We start from the raw sequence: 17,257 nt of genomic DNA on the forward strand, positions 1-17,257 counted from the left end.
CTTTCTAGGTATGAAACTTTGAAGGCCAAACATTACAAAAACTTTAAGAGATTCATATCAGGAAATATCACCAAATCGAACTAAATCGTACTCAGGCATACGAGTACACCTATTTTTCCCCCTGTACCCAAATCATCCCATTCTTTAAAAAACAAAATAAATCCCAACTACAACCAGTCTGTATGCATCACAACGACTGCAGTCTCAGATGGAATAGGCATGAAGGGATAAACTTGTCGACAAGAGGGGATACTTTACCTACAGTCTCCATGCCTTTATAGGCCGTCATTGTAAAATAGGAATTTGTTCTTAACTGACTTTTTAGAGAGCCTTTAATACTGCAGCCTGAACAAGAAAAGGAGATATCACCAGCCAACATGCAGATGAGAAACCACAGCCTTAAACTGGAAGTTGTCTGACTATACCAACCACTCTGGTCTTCAACAGCGCAGATGTACATAGTGGAACACAGTGAAGTTGACACTTCGGTTGAGAGGAGGTAGTCGATGTTCCCATAGGAATACATTTGTTTTATGTGTTAACACGTTCTAATGTGGAGGTCAAGTGTTGTATAGCAAAACTGGATCCAGAATGAAGCTAGTGATATGGGTGGGGTTAGGCGCTTATGTAGTCACGCTAAATTAAATACTACGGAAATGAGACTTCCAACACCACGAGGAACACTGGCGTGAAGAAGAACCAAGCACCAGCACACTACTTAACCGTGACTCCAGGTCCGTGAACCTCATTTGTTCAACACGCTAGTAATCTCAAACATGTTATCGTGGTTACCGGTTTCATTTGCGATGCGAATGTGTGTGTGCTGAAACGTGCGCCAAAGACAAAAGTATTTGAAAGTATTCCCCTCAGTAATGTAATAAACCGAAGAGGCTTTATTGAACACATAACACAGTGAAAAACAGACAACTGAAATGCTTGAAATGAAAAAAAAAACAAAAAAAACGCACATTTTATTGCACTTAAGTTATAAGAAAATAAAATTTCTAAGTTGAATCAAACAAATACACAATCCCTTTCAGGTTTTTTTTTCTCCGACTGTTTTCTTTTTGCCAGGCAGTCACATGAATGAACTGAAAAAATAAAAACACCTGCGGCATCTGATTTCTCAAACCAGATCATAAATTAAAACAGATTCAAAATAAAACGAGAGAGGAGAAAGAACAAGATTGTTTTTTTTTTTTTTTTAATATACAGTGTTAAACCACTTTCACAGTTCTGCTTGAGTTGTGTGTGTGACTCCTTTCTTGGGAGATTGAGTTTAACTAATCGTTTTGGCTACAATGTTCTGTTCACTTGAAGCCAGGTTGCCTGTAGGTACTTTTTCCATTCACAAACCATTAGAATGCTAACTGCTAAGCGAGCTAGCTAGCGCTTAACAGTTTGACTGTAACGTGTAATATGTCATATTCATAACACTAAGACTGTCCTGCTTTCTACTGTACTTGTTGTCAGTTTGAGCCCATTCATCAATGTTGCTTCAAACATTTGAATGGAAACAAATCACATATGGATGGACAGTTCTTTCATTCACTCATTTAAAAAAAAAAAAAAATTAAATTGCCATTTTCTTTTTTCTCTTTGCCAGTCCACACAGCATCTAGACAGTTCCCCACAGAACAGGCTGAAAGAGCTTTGTCCCAAGGAATGTGTTAACAATTTGCCCAGCGTGCGTGCGCGCACACACACACACACACACACACACACACTATCGTTTCCTCTATGCAGGTAAACCTGTCTTTGTCCAACACTCTCTCCTCAGCCTCGCTGAGGCATGTTTGGCTCAAGTTTCAGTGGCAGAAACAAAACAACAAAACCACGGTTGTTATTGTCATGTTTCTCTCTCTCTCTCTCTCTCTCTTTTGTGTGTCGTCTGTTTAAAACATTAGAAGAGTCCATTTTGGAATTTAGTCTGGGACTAAAACGTCACAGCGAATAAAAGTTCCATCTTTATTTCAGTTTTATCTAGCAGCATAAATACAGTTTACCCACTGGGAAAACAGTACTGGGAGGGAGGACGCCATTCCACACGAAGAGCTCCGAGAAGAGAACCCCAACCCCCCCCCCCCACGTAAGAACAAGCATTGAGGAACCAACCCAGCCAGACTCATTGAAAAACAAAGGACAGCATAATGTCTAAATCTGGAGACTTAACATCTTCAGACTTCAGCTATGAAGAAGAAGAAAATAAAAATGTAAAGAACAACCCAAAACAGAAAATAAAACATGGTGAGATAACAAAAGCAAAGAAGTGAGTGGAACAGGTTAATACTGGGACTTGTTGCTGTTGGCAACAATAGGCAACCAAAAAAAACAAACAAACAAAAATCCTTGTCTTTGAACTGATTGAAAGAACATAGCTACAAAAGGAACGCAAATTCACAGTTGTATGTGTGCTCCTATGTGTTTTTTTTAAAGGAATCAAACCCTGGAACTAAAAGACTGAAGAACAAAAAGAATGGAACAAACATAGAACAGGATATAGGGCCTGATGTTATAGGCTCATACCTGGTTTGGGGACCAATCAGATTCTTGGCATGTCGTTTCTCTCATTCTCTCCCCGACGACAAGAACCTCCTTACTTAGCTAATATTGTGTGTTCTCATAAAAACTTTTTCCCAATTCACTTAATTTCCTCAAATGAGAATTTGTTTCCCTGTGTCTTTGCCTTGTGTACTGTATACAGTGTTGTTTTTCTATTAAATAGTCGGTTGGCGCTTTATGTGGGGGATAAAAAATTATATATCTTTATACATCTGAACAAACGCTTGCGTCAGGCTTGAGTGAACAAGTCTCTGTTTTTTTTGCGAAGAAGCTGCCTCTATAGCCGCAGAGTTATTTCTTCAAGAGTTCCTGTCTTTCTTCTCTTCCTCCTTTATTGGACCAGTCTGTTCCTCCCCCTCTTCTTCCTCTTCTTCCCAGCCTACCGCAGAGGTACGGGCGAGCCACACCCATTTCCACCCCACCCCCTCTGATTCGGACTCCACCCCCTTAAGGTGGGAGGGGTAACAAGGACGGGTGCTGGCCGGTGAGGTTGGCGACTGTGGCTTTGTCAGAAACGGCCACCGATGGGGGGAGGGGAGAGGTAAGGGGGGGAGGGGAGGGGAGAGGTAAGGAGGGGGAGGGGCGGTGGTAATGTTGAAGGTAGGGTGGGGCTGTTTCTGAGTGTGGGAGTGAAGAGTTTAGGGCACGTTCACCCTCGATGTTGAGCCATCTCATCCTCGTCTCCCTTTAACCCTCCTCCCCTCTCCTCACTTTTCCCCGTCTCGACCATTTCTCCTCTCACTTCATGTCCACGTCAAAGTCTAGCACCAGTAGTTTTGTCTCCTCGGTGCCGTTGCGGCTTCCCACAGCACACACCAGCTTGGTGTTGGAGGCGCGGATGCGCCACACCACCCCGCCGCTGCCGCCGCTCTCCAGCGTCACCAGGTTGCGGATGAACTCGCCCGTCTTCAGGTCCCACAGCTTCACCGTGCCGTCGTCCGAGCTGGTGATGACAAAGTTCTTGTTGAACTGCAGGCACGTCACGGCGCTCTGGTGCTTGTGGGGACCTGGTGGTGGAGAGAGAGAGAGAGAGCGAGAGAGAGAGGAGGGGTAGAAGAGGGAGTGAATGTGTGAGATAAATAGCTAGTTTCTCATTTTCACTGTCGTGTCCCTTTAACGTCTACTTCCCCAGAGTCCGATGAACTCACAGATACCATTTTTGTGTCTCTGAAGCTGCTAACTAGCGTTAGCGCAATTAATTGGGCCTCGTTGACAAAATCCCGTAATATCCCTTCAAGAATGTGGAGAGAGGCAGAGAGTGAGGAAAAAAAGGAAACCAATAAAGAGAAAAAGGCTTGATGGAAAGAGATCATTGGTTGTGAGGTCAATGGTGGAAGAACGGGTAAACCTGGTAGAGATGGTAAACACTACACTGTTTATTTCTGGAGAGTGTTAAGGCAGGGAAATAAGGCACCCTGCCTTGTCCTCGTCTGCCATGGAAAATCCTGGGCTAGTAGAGGAGAGGAGCCCAGGGCATAGAGCTGTCACCATCTCCAGCTGCTGACTAGCTCTGCTGACTACAGCCTGCTGGCACTACAGCGGTGTGTGTGTGGTGTGTGTGTGTGTGTGTGTGTGGCAGGAACACCCATTCGGTGTGCAGATTGTGGTGTCTGTGGCTGTTGCCTCCTCTTTCGACGAGATGCCCCTGTATGTGTGTGTGTGACTGACTAATATTCCCTTAGGATATGCAGATGATAAATCCCCCACATTTGATCTAGTTTACACTATTAAAACAAACACAGAATCACAGTTTCAAAGATGTGGCTGACAACATTAAAATACCTTCTAGCAGTTATTCCACAAAACCCTAAACAGTGAATACTAATCAGGATGAAATCTCTAATATGATGAACTACAGTCCACAATGAACAATGAAAAGTGCTCATTATGAATGCAAAATCATTCATTGTATGAAGTACACTAGGAATTGTGTTCATTAGCCTACCAACAGATCTCATTTGAACAGTGATCCAGTGGCAGACAAACCCTCATCCTCTCCCTTCGTCTGTCTCTAGTGTTCTCAAAGGGCTAGACATTTTGCACTGCGCCTTTCTCGCAAAGATTTAACAATGTACCCAGTCAACCCCCACATATCTCTCTCTCCCCCTCCCCCTCTCTCCCTCCCTCTCCATTTCCACAACAAAGCAGCTGGCTACATCGTTACCTATCCTCTCAGCTTAAGTACCTCATCTGTGGCTGCCAAAGAGTTGCCTGTCAGGCTTTTGTCTTATCTAAATGCCCTAATGAACGAATGGCAGGAATTGCCCATTGACCCAATTACATGACCTACATAATCCCTGCAACCCATCCCCTCCATGCACCCTTAGCCGAGCGTCACGCCCCCTTGTCATGCCCTCATTGGCCAGACTCCCCGACAAGACAGGACCTGGGCCAGGCTCCCCGACAAGACAGGACACCATCCACCTTCATCCCTCCTCATCCTCCTATCAATTTAATTCCATTTCAATTTAAGGGGCTTTATTGGCATGGGAAACATATGTTACATTGCCAAAGCAAGTGAAATAGATAAAATTAACACTCACAAAAGTTCCAAAAGAATAAAGACATTTGAAATGTCATTATGTCTATATACAGTGCTGTAATGATGTGCAAATAGTTAAACTACAAAAGTGAAAATAAATAAATACAGGGTGTATTTGTTCTTCACTGGTTGCCCTTTTCTTGTAGCAACACGTCACAAATCTTGCTGTTGTGATTACACACAGTAGTATTTCACCCAATAGATATGGGAGTTTATCAAAATGGTGTTTGTTTTCAAATTCTTTGTGGGTCTGTGTAATCTGAGGGAAATATGTGTCTCTAAAATGGTCATACATTTGGCAGGAGGTTAGGAAGTGCAGCTCAGTCTCCACCTCATTTTGTGGCCAGGTCTGCCTTCAGTGGCCTTTCTCAATAGCAAGGCTATGCTCACTGAGTCTGTACATAGTCAAATATTTCCTTAAGTTTGGGTCAGTCACAGTGGTCAGGTATTCTCCCACTGGGTAGTCTCTTGTTTAGGGCCAAATACAATTCTAGTCCGCGCTGTTCTTTTGTAAATTCTTTCCAATGTGTCAAGTAATTATCTTTTTGTTTTCTCATGATTTGGTTGGATCTAATTGTGTTGCTGTCCTGGGGCTCTATTTGTGTTTGTGAGCAGAGCCCCGGGGCCAGCTTGCTTAGGGGACTCTTCTCCAGGTTCATCTCTCTGTAGGTGATGGCTTTGTCATGGAAGGTTTGGGAATCGCTTCCTTTTAGGGAGTTGTAGAATTTAACGTCTCTTTTCTGGATTTTGATAATTAGCTGTTATTGGCCTAATTCTGCACTGCATGCATTATTTGATGTTTTACGTTGTACACTGAGGATATTTTTGTCCCATTTTGTGAATTCTTGGTTGGTGAGCGGATCCCAGACCTAACAACCATAAAGGGCAATGGGTTCTATAACTGATTCAAGTGTTTTTTAGCTAGATCCTAATTGGTATGTTGAATTTGATGTTCCTTTTGATAGCATAGAATACCCTTCTTGCCTTGTCTCTCATCCTCATGCAGGGTCATCACCCCTTCTTTCACCCCTCCTCTCACATCCTCCCCTCTTCTCTCTTGTAAAACAGGGCAATATCTATTCCCTTTGGGGACACGTGTGAGTTGTAGTTCCAAGGGAATCGTTGGGTTTGTAGTTCACTAATAAGGCCATTTGGGGGGAAATTAGCACTGGCAGAAAACAGTGCAGCTGCACAGTAAGGGTTTCTCCATTTCTCCCCATTCAAGGTAACAGTACTTAGTGCTAATGGCTGAGAGAGAGAACTGTTACACTAACATGCAGAGCCAGGGAAATTACCATTATCTGGAGAGTGGAGAGTGGCTGGCTGGCCCACAATGTGTTGGCTCTGTTTGGCCATGCACAGCCAAGCACATCATTGAGTGAATATCTCGGAGCAACGGCCTTTTGCTCGGCTCCAAAATTGGCCAATTGCAGACATTTTCCCCACTTACAGATAAAAGGAGGTTGTAGAGTTGTCTGCTGGTGGAGTTGGTGGAGTTTCCCCCCCATACCATGTAAAGCATTTTGAGAGTCAAGAACGCACTATATAAGTCATATCAAATCAACCAATCAATCAATCAAACACGGTTGTACTTACAAACCACCAAACAGAAGAAAATGGGCTGAAACAGGGAGGGACTTCCTGAACTTGTCCAATGAGAAACACCCGTTTTCGTTTTCCATTGCAAAGCGCTTTACTTCGTTGTTCCTTAATGAATACAACCCTGTTCCAACGAGGGCGTTGACGACCCGGCGACAGACTCACCTCGCAATGTCTCCAGGCACTATTGGTGTCTGTGGGAAGGACGAAGACTCACCTTGCAACGTCTGCAGGCACTATTGGTGTCTGTGGGAAGGACGAAGACTCACCTTGCAACGTCTGCAGGCACTATTGGTGTCTGTGGGAAGGACGAAGACTCACCTTGCAACGTCTGCAGGCACTATTGGTGTCTGTGGGAAGGACGAAGACTCACCTTGCAACGTCTGCAGGCATTGTCCCGTCTTGATGTCCCAGATCTTGACGGTGGAGTCGGCGTTGCCCGAGACCAGGATGTTGTCTTTGAGCTCCATGCCGCTGGTGAGGGACTGGTGACCTGTCAGAGTGTGGATGCAGTTACCCGTCTCCACATCCCACACCCGGATAGACGTGTCCAGGCTACCGCTCACCACGTGGATCCCGTCAAACTGGAGGGGGTGGAACGATGATCCAGTTATTGCGATACATTCCGTTTGACACCAATGGATTCCAATCATTTCTATTCTAGCATGAATTGGAATCAATCAATAAAATGTATTCATAAAGCCCTTTTTCCATCAGAGAGCGAGAGAGAGCGAGCGAGAGAGAGCGAGAGATAAAGGGAGAGGACATCTTCGAGGACATGAGGCAGAGGAATCCATTAACCTTCTAACACTACTACTACTACTGCTGTGTGTGTGTGTGTGTGTGTGTGACCCAGACTCACACCAATGTTCTGTTTATATAATGTTACTGCACCGTGGAAAGAGAAGGAGTTGAGTAAAACCCATCGTACTGCTGCTCTGCTGCCTTGGATACAACAGACAAAGGGACTATTTTGTTGTGGCTCTTTCCCAACCACCTTATCATATTGTGGAATGGCGGTTCAAAGCACCAACTGCAAATACTGTTTTAAAGGGCTCTGGGTTCTCTAAGTCCTCCGAGGTCTATGGTTCTTGTTTTATGGACGCGTTAGGCACTGTATGAACCGGATGAGACCCTGTTGTACACTTTCTAAAGAGATGATTATAATTTACACCAAACTGTACAGTGGATATACTAAGGGATTTGATTTGAATAGAGGACTTCTGTGACGGCGTGCTAAATTGATTCGTTTCGTGTTTTATTCCTAGAGGCTTGCCAAATAGTAGGACATAAAAGCAATGTAAAAATAGTGATGTTTGAGTTGGGGCGGGGTGCTCTTTGCTGAGAAGGCCTTGATTTTGCACAGTTTAAATAGACAGCTTAAATACACGGTTCACTTAGAGGACTGTAGATTAAAATCCAATAGACTAAGTCACTATACAAATCTTCAGACGTTAATGAAATGATGGACTCTGTGGTGTGTATGAGTGTAAGCGAGCGTGGGCGGCAGGTAGCCTAGTGGTTAAGAGCGTTGGGCCAGTAACTGAAAGGTTGCTGGTTCAAATCCCCGAGTTGACTAGGTGAAAAATATGCCGATGTGCCCTTGAGCAAGGCACTTAACCCTCATTGCTCCTGTAAGTCACTCAGGATAACAGCGTCTGCTAAATGACTACACAGACCCCTACCTGTAGTGAGTAGACTCTGTTGGTGTGGCCCTGCAGCGTGTGGAGGCAGGTCTCAGTCTCGGGGTCCCAGACCTTGACCATGAAGTCGTAGGCCCCGCTGACCACCCTGCGGCCGTCGTACTGGACGCAGCGCACCGCCGCCACGTGGCCCATGAGGACGTGTAAACACTGGCCCGTCTCGACGTTCCACACACGCAGCGTGGCGTCGCGAGAACCACTCACCACCCTGGGAGAAGAAAGAGGATACGGATTGATGGGACATTAACATTCAAAACGCTAGTCTATTCTTGCAGGACTTTATCAAATCTAAAGCTCTGAGAATTACAGGCTGAGTGTTTTTGGCTCAAATCTACTGGTTAGATTGGATTCATAAAGGATCAAGACAATCGCTTTTATGTTTACCACAGCTTGTGTGACAGCTTTGATGGGAATCTTGACAATCTTAATGGTGTTTTTGCCAGGGCCTTGCAGACATGTATCCTTCATGTCTGTGATTTACTGGCAGTAAATTCAACAGGTTGACCTCTAGCCCTCATTCTCATTATGAGAATTGATGAAAGCAAAACAGGAAATACATAAATAAGATTGTAGCCTTCTCATTCTGACAAAGACTATCTTCGAGTTTCGCCATGGTCATGTTGGTACATGAACGTACACAAAACCCCCAGGCCACAATACCCACCCATCCTAAACCTGTAACCCCTCCGGCACAGAAAGCGGGAAAAACAGGTTCATAACGAATTGGGAGGCGTACTCCATAAGTTACAAAACGGCTTCCGCCATCCAGTACTGACAAAGATGGAAATCACCGTTCTTCCACTGTCAAGCCCTGCAGCCGCCAGAGGCCCTTCACTTCCTCCGAGTGAGTAATCAAAATGTTACACAAAACCTCATTGGCCTCGAGGCAGGAAGAGCACTAGAGAGGAGTGGCACGCGGAGCACTTAGATGGCCACTTTGGTTCTATTCAGGGTTCTATTCAGTCCCTATGAGACCCTAAGTATACTTCATGAGGCACATTGGCATGTTGTGGTGTTCCACTGATGTGTGTTTTACTGCCTGGGTACAGTATGCTTGTAATACATGCTGTTTTGATACCAGGAAGAGAATAGATTAAGGTTCTCAACTCGTGTCGGATAACTACTGGTCCATTTGAAAGATCACAACCTGTTGGGTAAACAGTCACTCAGTACATACGTTTTCTCGTGCAGGTGCATACAGCGCACCGTTGAGGTATGCCCGTACAGGGTGTGGATACAGTCGCCCGTCTCTGCGTTCCAGACCTTGAGCGTCCGGTCGGTGGAGCCGCTGATGATGATGTTGTCCCTCATCTGGGACGACCACACGCCCCCCGTGTGGCCCACCAGAGTCCTCAGACACTGCAGAGAGACCAGAGGGGGAAGATACCTCAGTCTAGATACTTCACAATGACAAACAGAAAACACACCTCATTATGCATACTCCATACTATAACATTCATATAGATGGAAGCCACACATTGGTGTTGGATGTGGAGAGTTCCCCTCCCTTCCCATGTAATTATATAAATCCATTTCAAAACAAGTTTGACATACTTCTGCTCTTTTTAAAACTCCAAAACATCACCTCAGTCTCATATAAATATATATTTATATGAGACTATCTTAGAGCTTTGAAGAAATGTAAGACAACCATTTCACTCAAGTTTGAGATTGACCCTCCGATGATTGGATGAAAGACCAGTTGAAGACAGGATGGGATATCAGGCCGAGTTCACGTTCCATTCAGAAGGTATAACAAAGTGAATTTAAATTGATCTGACCTTTCCTAAAAAACCTCTAGTCAAGTCAATCCACATGTAACTGCAGCACAGTGGGGATAAAATGTGTTATATTGACCTTTCCTCAGTCTTAGGGAACTGCTTTATACTTATCTACAGTTGAACGAGAAGCCATTTCCTTCTGTTGTTCCAAGATGACAAGTCCTGGGGTTCAAATACTTCCTCTGGGCTTTATTGAGCTTTGCTGGTGCAATCTAACCAACACATTAGCCGGAAAAGAGCAAACCCTGACCATCTGACACGCCAGGCAGACTCGAGCAACCACTAAGTATTTGAAAGATTTCAAATAGTATTTGAACCCAGGTCTGGAGTACAGGTGGTGACAAAGCCTTCACAAAAAAGGGACCCATTCTTCCTAATTTGCAAAGCTAGATTAGCTATTGATTACAGTACAGTGATTAAAGAAATCTTTCCAATCTATTCTATTCAATTTGTAACGGCCTCCATAGCCATTATCCCAGTAAATGTAATTATCCCTCGAATTTAATTAGATTTTTTTGGGGGGATGGGATGGTAAACCCGGAGGAACCAGTCTGTTCCGGGGGCGTTATGATCCGTGCCGGGACGTGTGGCGGAGGGTGTTAAACATGTGACCTCCTGACTGAAGCTGATAAAGTGGTGAGCGTCCAGCGACCGTCAAGGCATAGTGGGGGCAGGGGTTTTATTGAGGTGAGTGTAACTGCAGTCTCTCTCTCTCCCATCGCAGTTCCACTCTCCATCCATCTCCCCTGCTCTCCTGTGATAAACAGGGACGCTTCATTAACTTTGGGACGTAACCTTTTCTCTCCAATGTCACAAGCCATTTAATTTATCCATCTATCTGCAGTCACTCAGCTTCATAACGGTTATATTGTGGGAAGAGGAGGAGAGGGGAGCAATTAGTAATGGTTCCAAGCAGGATATAATGATATGAAAGCTTCTGCTACAACTGAGCGACTTGGTCACCGTCTAACAGTGGCTGTCAACTACAGTAAACGGTCAAAGAAATAATGGATAAAAATACAGTTTTTTAGAATGTTGTTCTTTCACCTGTCAACATAGTCCCAGGTTGTGGTCATGAATGCATTGAATGAGGTCAATATTATATGTATACATATTTTTGACCGCATCACATCAAAATACAGTCCTGAGTCAAAGTAACACACAGCAAGTCTGTGTTACCAGGGTGATGGATTCCCAAGCAAAACAAGCCCAGGGTTCTGACATTCGGCTTCCAAGAATGTGGAAGCTTTCTCTCCTGCTCTCGGGTGATTACAGCTTACTTCAGAGTCAAGGAGAGAAGGACCCCTGAAAGTGGAGGCTTAGGTGTCTATTTATCTGCCTGTGTTGAACAAATATGAAGAGGCATCTCTCTGCGTCTCAGAGGGAGATTAGGCATTCTCCTCGAGTGCCTGTTAGGGGCTGGTTTGAAAACCAGGGTTTGATCAAGTGCTCTATTTTTGCATTACACTTCCTTCCTGAATCCTTTGATCCTTGGCGTTAAAATGCTGGAAAAGTACCCTGTATTGCTTTTCCCCACAGTTATCTTTCAATTGGGGAGACCATTTTGTTTTTCTACTGCGACTGCTGGCAGTTGTCTCCTTCCCATAATGGTCACCAGAACGCATAATTTGCAGTACGTCTTCAGAACGCAAAACAAACCGACAAAACCAGGTCGGCTGACTGACTAAGTGAGGATGCTAACGGAAGGTAAAAGGCTAGCCAGCTAGCCCCGGGAGATAAACAAACAGGGTCTATTACAAGGCTATGAGAAATAAAACATATACTAGGCTAGACAACATTAGCGGGAAACTCAGACTAGGCCAGACTGCAGACCTTGTTGTGATTATCAGACAGAGCTCACAGTCCAGCAGAGGTCAGATGTAAGGAGCCTATACGCTGGAGAGGAATGTTTGTGTACAGAGGTGTTTTTCTTGGTTACCCAAGATCTCATTATGACTCAGAGGTACAGAGAGAGAGGGAGCAGTGGAGGGAGGGAGGGAGAGGGGGTAAGGGGGGAGGGAGAGGGAGCAGTAGAGGGAGGGAGAGAGAGGGAGCAGAAGAGGGAGGGAGAGAGAGGGAGCAGAAGAGGGAGGGAGAGAGAGAGAGCAGAAGAGGGAGGGAGAGAGAGGGAGGGATAGAGAGGGAGCAGAAGAGGGAGGGATAGAGAGGAGCAGAAGAGGGAGGGATAGAGAGGGAGCAGAAGAGGGAGGGATAGAGAGAGGGAGCAGAAGAGGGAGGGATAGAGAGAGAGGGAGCAGAAGAGGGAGGGAGGGAGCAGAAGAGGGAGGGAGGGAGCAGAAGAGGGAGGGAGGGAGCAGAAGAGGGAGGGAGGGAGCAGAAGAGGGAGGGATAGAGAGGGAGCAGAAGAGGGAGGGATAGAGAGAGGGAGCAGAAGAGGGAGGGATAGAGAGAGAGGGAGCAGAAGAGGGAGGGAGGGAGCAGAAGAGGGAGGGAGGGAGCAGAAGAGGGAGGGAGGGAGCAGAAGAGGGAGGGAGGGAGCAGAAGAGGGAGGGAGAGGGAGCAGAAGAGGGAGGGAGGGAGGGAGAGGGAGCAGAAGAGGGAGGGAGAGAGAGGGAGCAGAAGAGGGAGGGAGGGAGAGGGAGCAGAAGAGGGAGGGAGAGAGAGGGACCAGTAGAGGGAGGGAGAGAGAGGGAGCAGAAGAGGGAGGGAGGGAGAGGGAGCAGAAGAGGGAGGGAGGGAGAGGGAGCAGAAGAGGGAGGGAGGGAGCAGAAGAGGGAGGGAGGGAGAGGGAGCAGTAGAGGGAGGGAGAGAGGGACCAGAAGAGGGAGGGAGAGAGGGACCAGAAGAGGGAGGGAGAGAGAGGGACCAGAAGAGGGAGGGAGAGGGAGCAGTAGAGGGAGGGAGGGAGAGGGAGTAGAAGAGGGAGGGAGAGAGAGGGAGCAGAAAAGGGAGGGAGAGGGAGCAGAGAGGGAGGGAGGGAGGGAGGGAGGGAGAGAGAGGGAGCAGTAGAGGGAGGGAGGGAGAGGTAGAAGAGGGAGGGAGAGAGAGGGAGCAGAAAAGGGAGGGAGAGGGAGCAGAAAAGGGAGGGAGAGGGAGCAGAAGAGGGAGGGAGGGAGGGAGAGGGAGCAGAAGAGGGAGGGAGGGAGAGGGAGCAGATGAGGGAGGGAAAACATGAAAAAGAGAGATGTCCTTTCAAGGACAATGAGGGAGAGATAAAGTGAATAAACCGAGAGAACAAGGGTTTTCCCAGCACTGTGCAAATGGCCCCGTGACACACAGGAGAAGGGTGTTAACTAAACGTGATAAGACCTCCGCATGCATTCCTGGGTCTTGATGATACGGCCTCAGAAGTTTCTGTTTGACGGTCAACACAGACCTGGCGACGATCCATGTTAGTCACGCTCTCAGCTGTGATTCCACATCTAGCTAGTGGTGACATGCCAGGTCTGGATACGCCGATTAGTATGAACATAATAACATAGGCTAACAGTCTCTCACAACGACACACGTGTCAAAACACAGTCTACAAAGATGAGACATGACCCAACCAGAACAATCCATTTAGATTTCAATCAAATAAACATTGAATGTGTTGCTTCAGTTCAATACATGTAGTTCTCATATACAAGGAGATCAATGGCCTCATTATGAGGTATACACTCAATAAGTCATGTCTGGAGCTTCACATGTTATTATCTGAGGTGAAGGTGAACCAGGAATACACAGCTAGTGTGTGTGTGTGTGTGTGTGTGTGTGTGTGTGTGTGTGTGTGTGTGTGTGGGGCATCTGGCATAACAGAAGATGCCTTTCCTCTCTGTGATGGAGGGAATCTGCCTGCCTGCCAGGCTGTTTGCCTGCCATTTTAGATCAGCCTGACAGGCAGCGGAGTGTGTGTGTGACAAGCAGCAGAGTTGTCTGTTGACGGGCACAAGGACTTTCACTGCTCTAGCGCACAGACAGACAGCTTTTGAAGCACTGGGTGCGTGTACAGTGTGTGTGTACTGTGTGTGTAGATCGAACCTTGACAGCTCTCATTGAAAGCGAAGGACAGCAAAGACAAAGGTGCATGCCTCAGATGGACTCAGCAGCCAGCACCATATTCCACGACAACATCTGATCGCTAGGCTACTGAAAACTAACAGACAATTTAAATTCTGGGGCTGCAGTAAACAAAATGCTAATATGTAAAAAAAATAAAAAAAATCAAACGAGCGTCAACAACGAACCAAAATCGAAGCAGATCTCCCTTTAAGCCCAGACCATCATTTCACGGCATTGTGGTTTCTAGCCTCCTCTTCTTCAGTCTCAAAGCAAACGGTTTTAACAGACCTCCAATTGCGTGCCGTTATCTTACTTAACCGCAGAGCAATGCGGAATTCCAGGTTAGTGCTTCCCAAATGGCACCCTATGCCCTTTATAGTGCCCTACTGTGGGCCCTGGTCAAAAGTAGTGCGCTATTAAGGGCATAGGGTGCCATTTGGGACGCAAGCCAGTCTCTCAAGGAGATAAGTCAAGGAAGCGTTTGTAGAGTAATCTGCTGGTGCAATCATGTCTTGATTGCTCACAGTGGGGTGTCGTGATTCCCTCCCACACTGTATGATAGTACTGACGGAGTGAGAGAGAACCCTCTGGTATCTAAAGGACAAGAATAACAATCCTAGTCTTAGATAATGATGGAATCTTTCATTGGCGACATGAAAGGCTAAATTCCACAACAGTGGAAGATCCATTATCTGATCTGAAGACATTCTGCCATGACGCGCGATGGAAATGTACCATTTAATGTTGTTGGAAGGGATACATTGTACATGAGAGCCATGTCTAACGGGGGAAATCTATGGAGACATTACAGCACCAGACACGTGTCTTGTTCCATTTTGTTCCAAGTGATGCATCAATGCCAGGTGCTACTTGGAGAAATCCAACTGGGGGACTGAACATGCCATAAAAAAGATAGGAGGTCCATAACATTAGTTCTAAACAGTAGGCTTTGCACTGTGTTTGTTCTCTACATTTGAACATGTTCAGCAGAAAATTCCATTCACTTGACTACTCCCCCCTCCACCGGTCAGGGACAGAACCCTCGCCAAAAGTAGTGCACTATATACGGAATAGGGTGCCATTTTGGACACAAGCTTGGTCTAATCACTGAATCTAGTGGCTGGGATAATGAAGTCATATTCAGACTGCACATTCTTTTTGGGACAGAGGAATTCAAAGCACTCTAGTTGACATTCCTGTCTGTGCCAGCTTAGCTTTTTCAAAATAAAAGCGTCCCCAAACCAAACAGATAGCGCGTCCGGACCGAGACCTTGTGGGCCGCAGCTGAAGGACAACAGAACTAAAAAACACAAATCAATAGGAGATAGATGCTTCAGACGGACATGGAGGCCAGTCTAGAGAGGGAGTCAACATTGTCCCTCTGTAATATCCCAGTAAAACGACAACGGAAGAGCAAAAACCTGGACCTCCTCAAAGTAGCACCTGGCATTGATACATCACTTGAAAGACTGAAATGCATGTCTTTCAAAGTCCATTTTCAAGCGTGGGTTTCTCTCCATCTCCAATTGATCCAGCGGTGAATAAGCCCTTAGTCTGGATGTTAGCTGCTGAAAGCTGGGTAGGAATAGACTTCCCTGTACTCCTGTGAGGCTGAAGGTTTACGCCACTTAAGCTGGGACTTGGAGTGGAACGACAAGGTAGGAGAGGAAACAAGCGAGCGCACACACGCATACACTCCCCCACACAGGCATAACACACACACACGTACTCCCACACAGGCATACTCCCACACAGGCATCACACACACACAGGCATAGCACACGTAAGAATAAATAAGAACACCCACAACCCAAGGTCAGACAATCTGTAAAGAAAGAGAAAGAGGAGAGAGAGAAGCTACAGTCCTGTCTGGCAGCCAGGCAGACATTTTGGCTATTTGCTGTGGAAACAGAAGCAGGATCAGGAAGAAGAATGCAGTAGCAGCACTGGACTATTCTTTGGCAGGGGTCATCCAGGGGTCAGGTCAAAACAAGCCTGGCTTGTCACAGCGAGAGATGATTGATGGTGAATATAAGGGCACTGCAGAGAGAGAGAGAGAGAGAGCGCGAGAGAGCAAAAGAGAGAGCGCGAGAGAGTAAAAGAGAGAGCGCGAGAGAGCAAAAGAGAGAGCGCGAGGAGAGCGCGAGAGAGCAAAAGAGAGAGCGCGAGAGAGTAAAAGAGAGAGCGCGAGAGAGCAAAAGAGAGAGCGCGAGAGAGCGCGAGACGAGCGCGAGAGAGCAAAAGAGAGCGAGAGAGAGCGAGAGAGCAAGAGAGCGCGAGAGAGCAAGAGAGCAAGAGAGCGCAAGAGAGAGCAAGAGAGCGCAAGAGAGAGCAAGAGAGCGCGAGAGAGGCAAAAGAGGGCGCGCGAATAAAGGAAATCTGATCTAGGATCAGCTCAAATTGCTTCAGTCCTGACTTCAACAAACAAGAGCAAACTAACTAATCTGGCCCAGGCGAAGATGGTCTCTAGATTCTTCCAAACTGATTTCAGCTCACCTTTCTACAGCTCTGACCTCGACTGTCATAATGAAATTAACAAATCTGGCACAGGAACAGCTGATTGGGGCATAAAAGGCAACCAACCACACGGCAGGGAGGGAGGGGTGGGGGCGGTGTTTGTGGATCCAGCCCAGGTGCATCATGGGACGTGGGAAAAGAATGGCCTCGGGCCAGCCTGCTGGGTTACGATGACTAATCACGCACACACCTGTTCTAACCTCTGTCTTCACAGCATGGTGTGAGCAAGTCACTGCAGCAATAACCTGAGAGTTACAAGTCATCCGGATGGACATTACCCTAATGGTGGTGGTGGGAAGAGAGACAATCCGCATGGCTTCACTATCAGATGCCCTTGGTACTGATCTGTTCACATCAGCACAACGCTGAGAGAGACCGACAGACTGTATAATCACTGCTTGGCTGAGTGCCCAATGCAATCAAAAGGGAGGAAGCTTTTCTGCTATGAGACACGACGCTGCTGCTTTTTCAGTGTTTCAGTGTTTCATGCACCTGGGCACCACTGACGCATTCAGAGTGTAGTTGTAATTTTCCATGCAAGAATAGAACAA

The 17,257-nt window shown here is 46.4% G+C and overlaps 1 protein-coding gene across 7 annotated transcripts in view; it reads right to left on the minus strand.

Annotated features, from left to right (window-relative positions):
- Positions 1–870: 870 nt before the first annotated feature.
- LOC106602374 (F-box/WD repeat-containing protein 7) overlaps positions 871–17,257 on the minus strand; it is a 189,949-nt gene continuing 173,562 nt past the window's right edge. For all 7 annotated transcript variants that reach the window (XM_082974176.1, XM_082974175.1, XM_082974179.1 and 4 more), the window contains 4 exons: positions 9,584–9,765; positions 8,389–8,614; positions 7,077–7,287; positions 871–3,569 (listed from right to left, as the gene is read on the minus strand). In XM_082974176.1, the coding sequence (XP_082830302.1) occupies positions 3,301–3,569; positions 7,077–7,287; positions 8,389–8,614; positions 9,584–9,765 (888 nt within the window). In that variant the 3' untranslated portion in view covers positions 871–3,300. The remainder of the gene's footprint in view (positions 3,570–7,076; positions 7,288–8,388; positions 8,615–9,583; positions 9,766–17,257) is intronic.

Source organism: Salmo salar, chromosome 04, assembly GCF_965601325.2.
Source record: "Salmo salar chromosome 04, fSalSal1, whole genome shotgun sequence".
In the NCBI taxonomy this organism is placed as follows: Eukaryota; Metazoa; Chordata; class Actinopteri; order Salmoniformes; family Salmonidae; genus Salmo; species Salmo salar.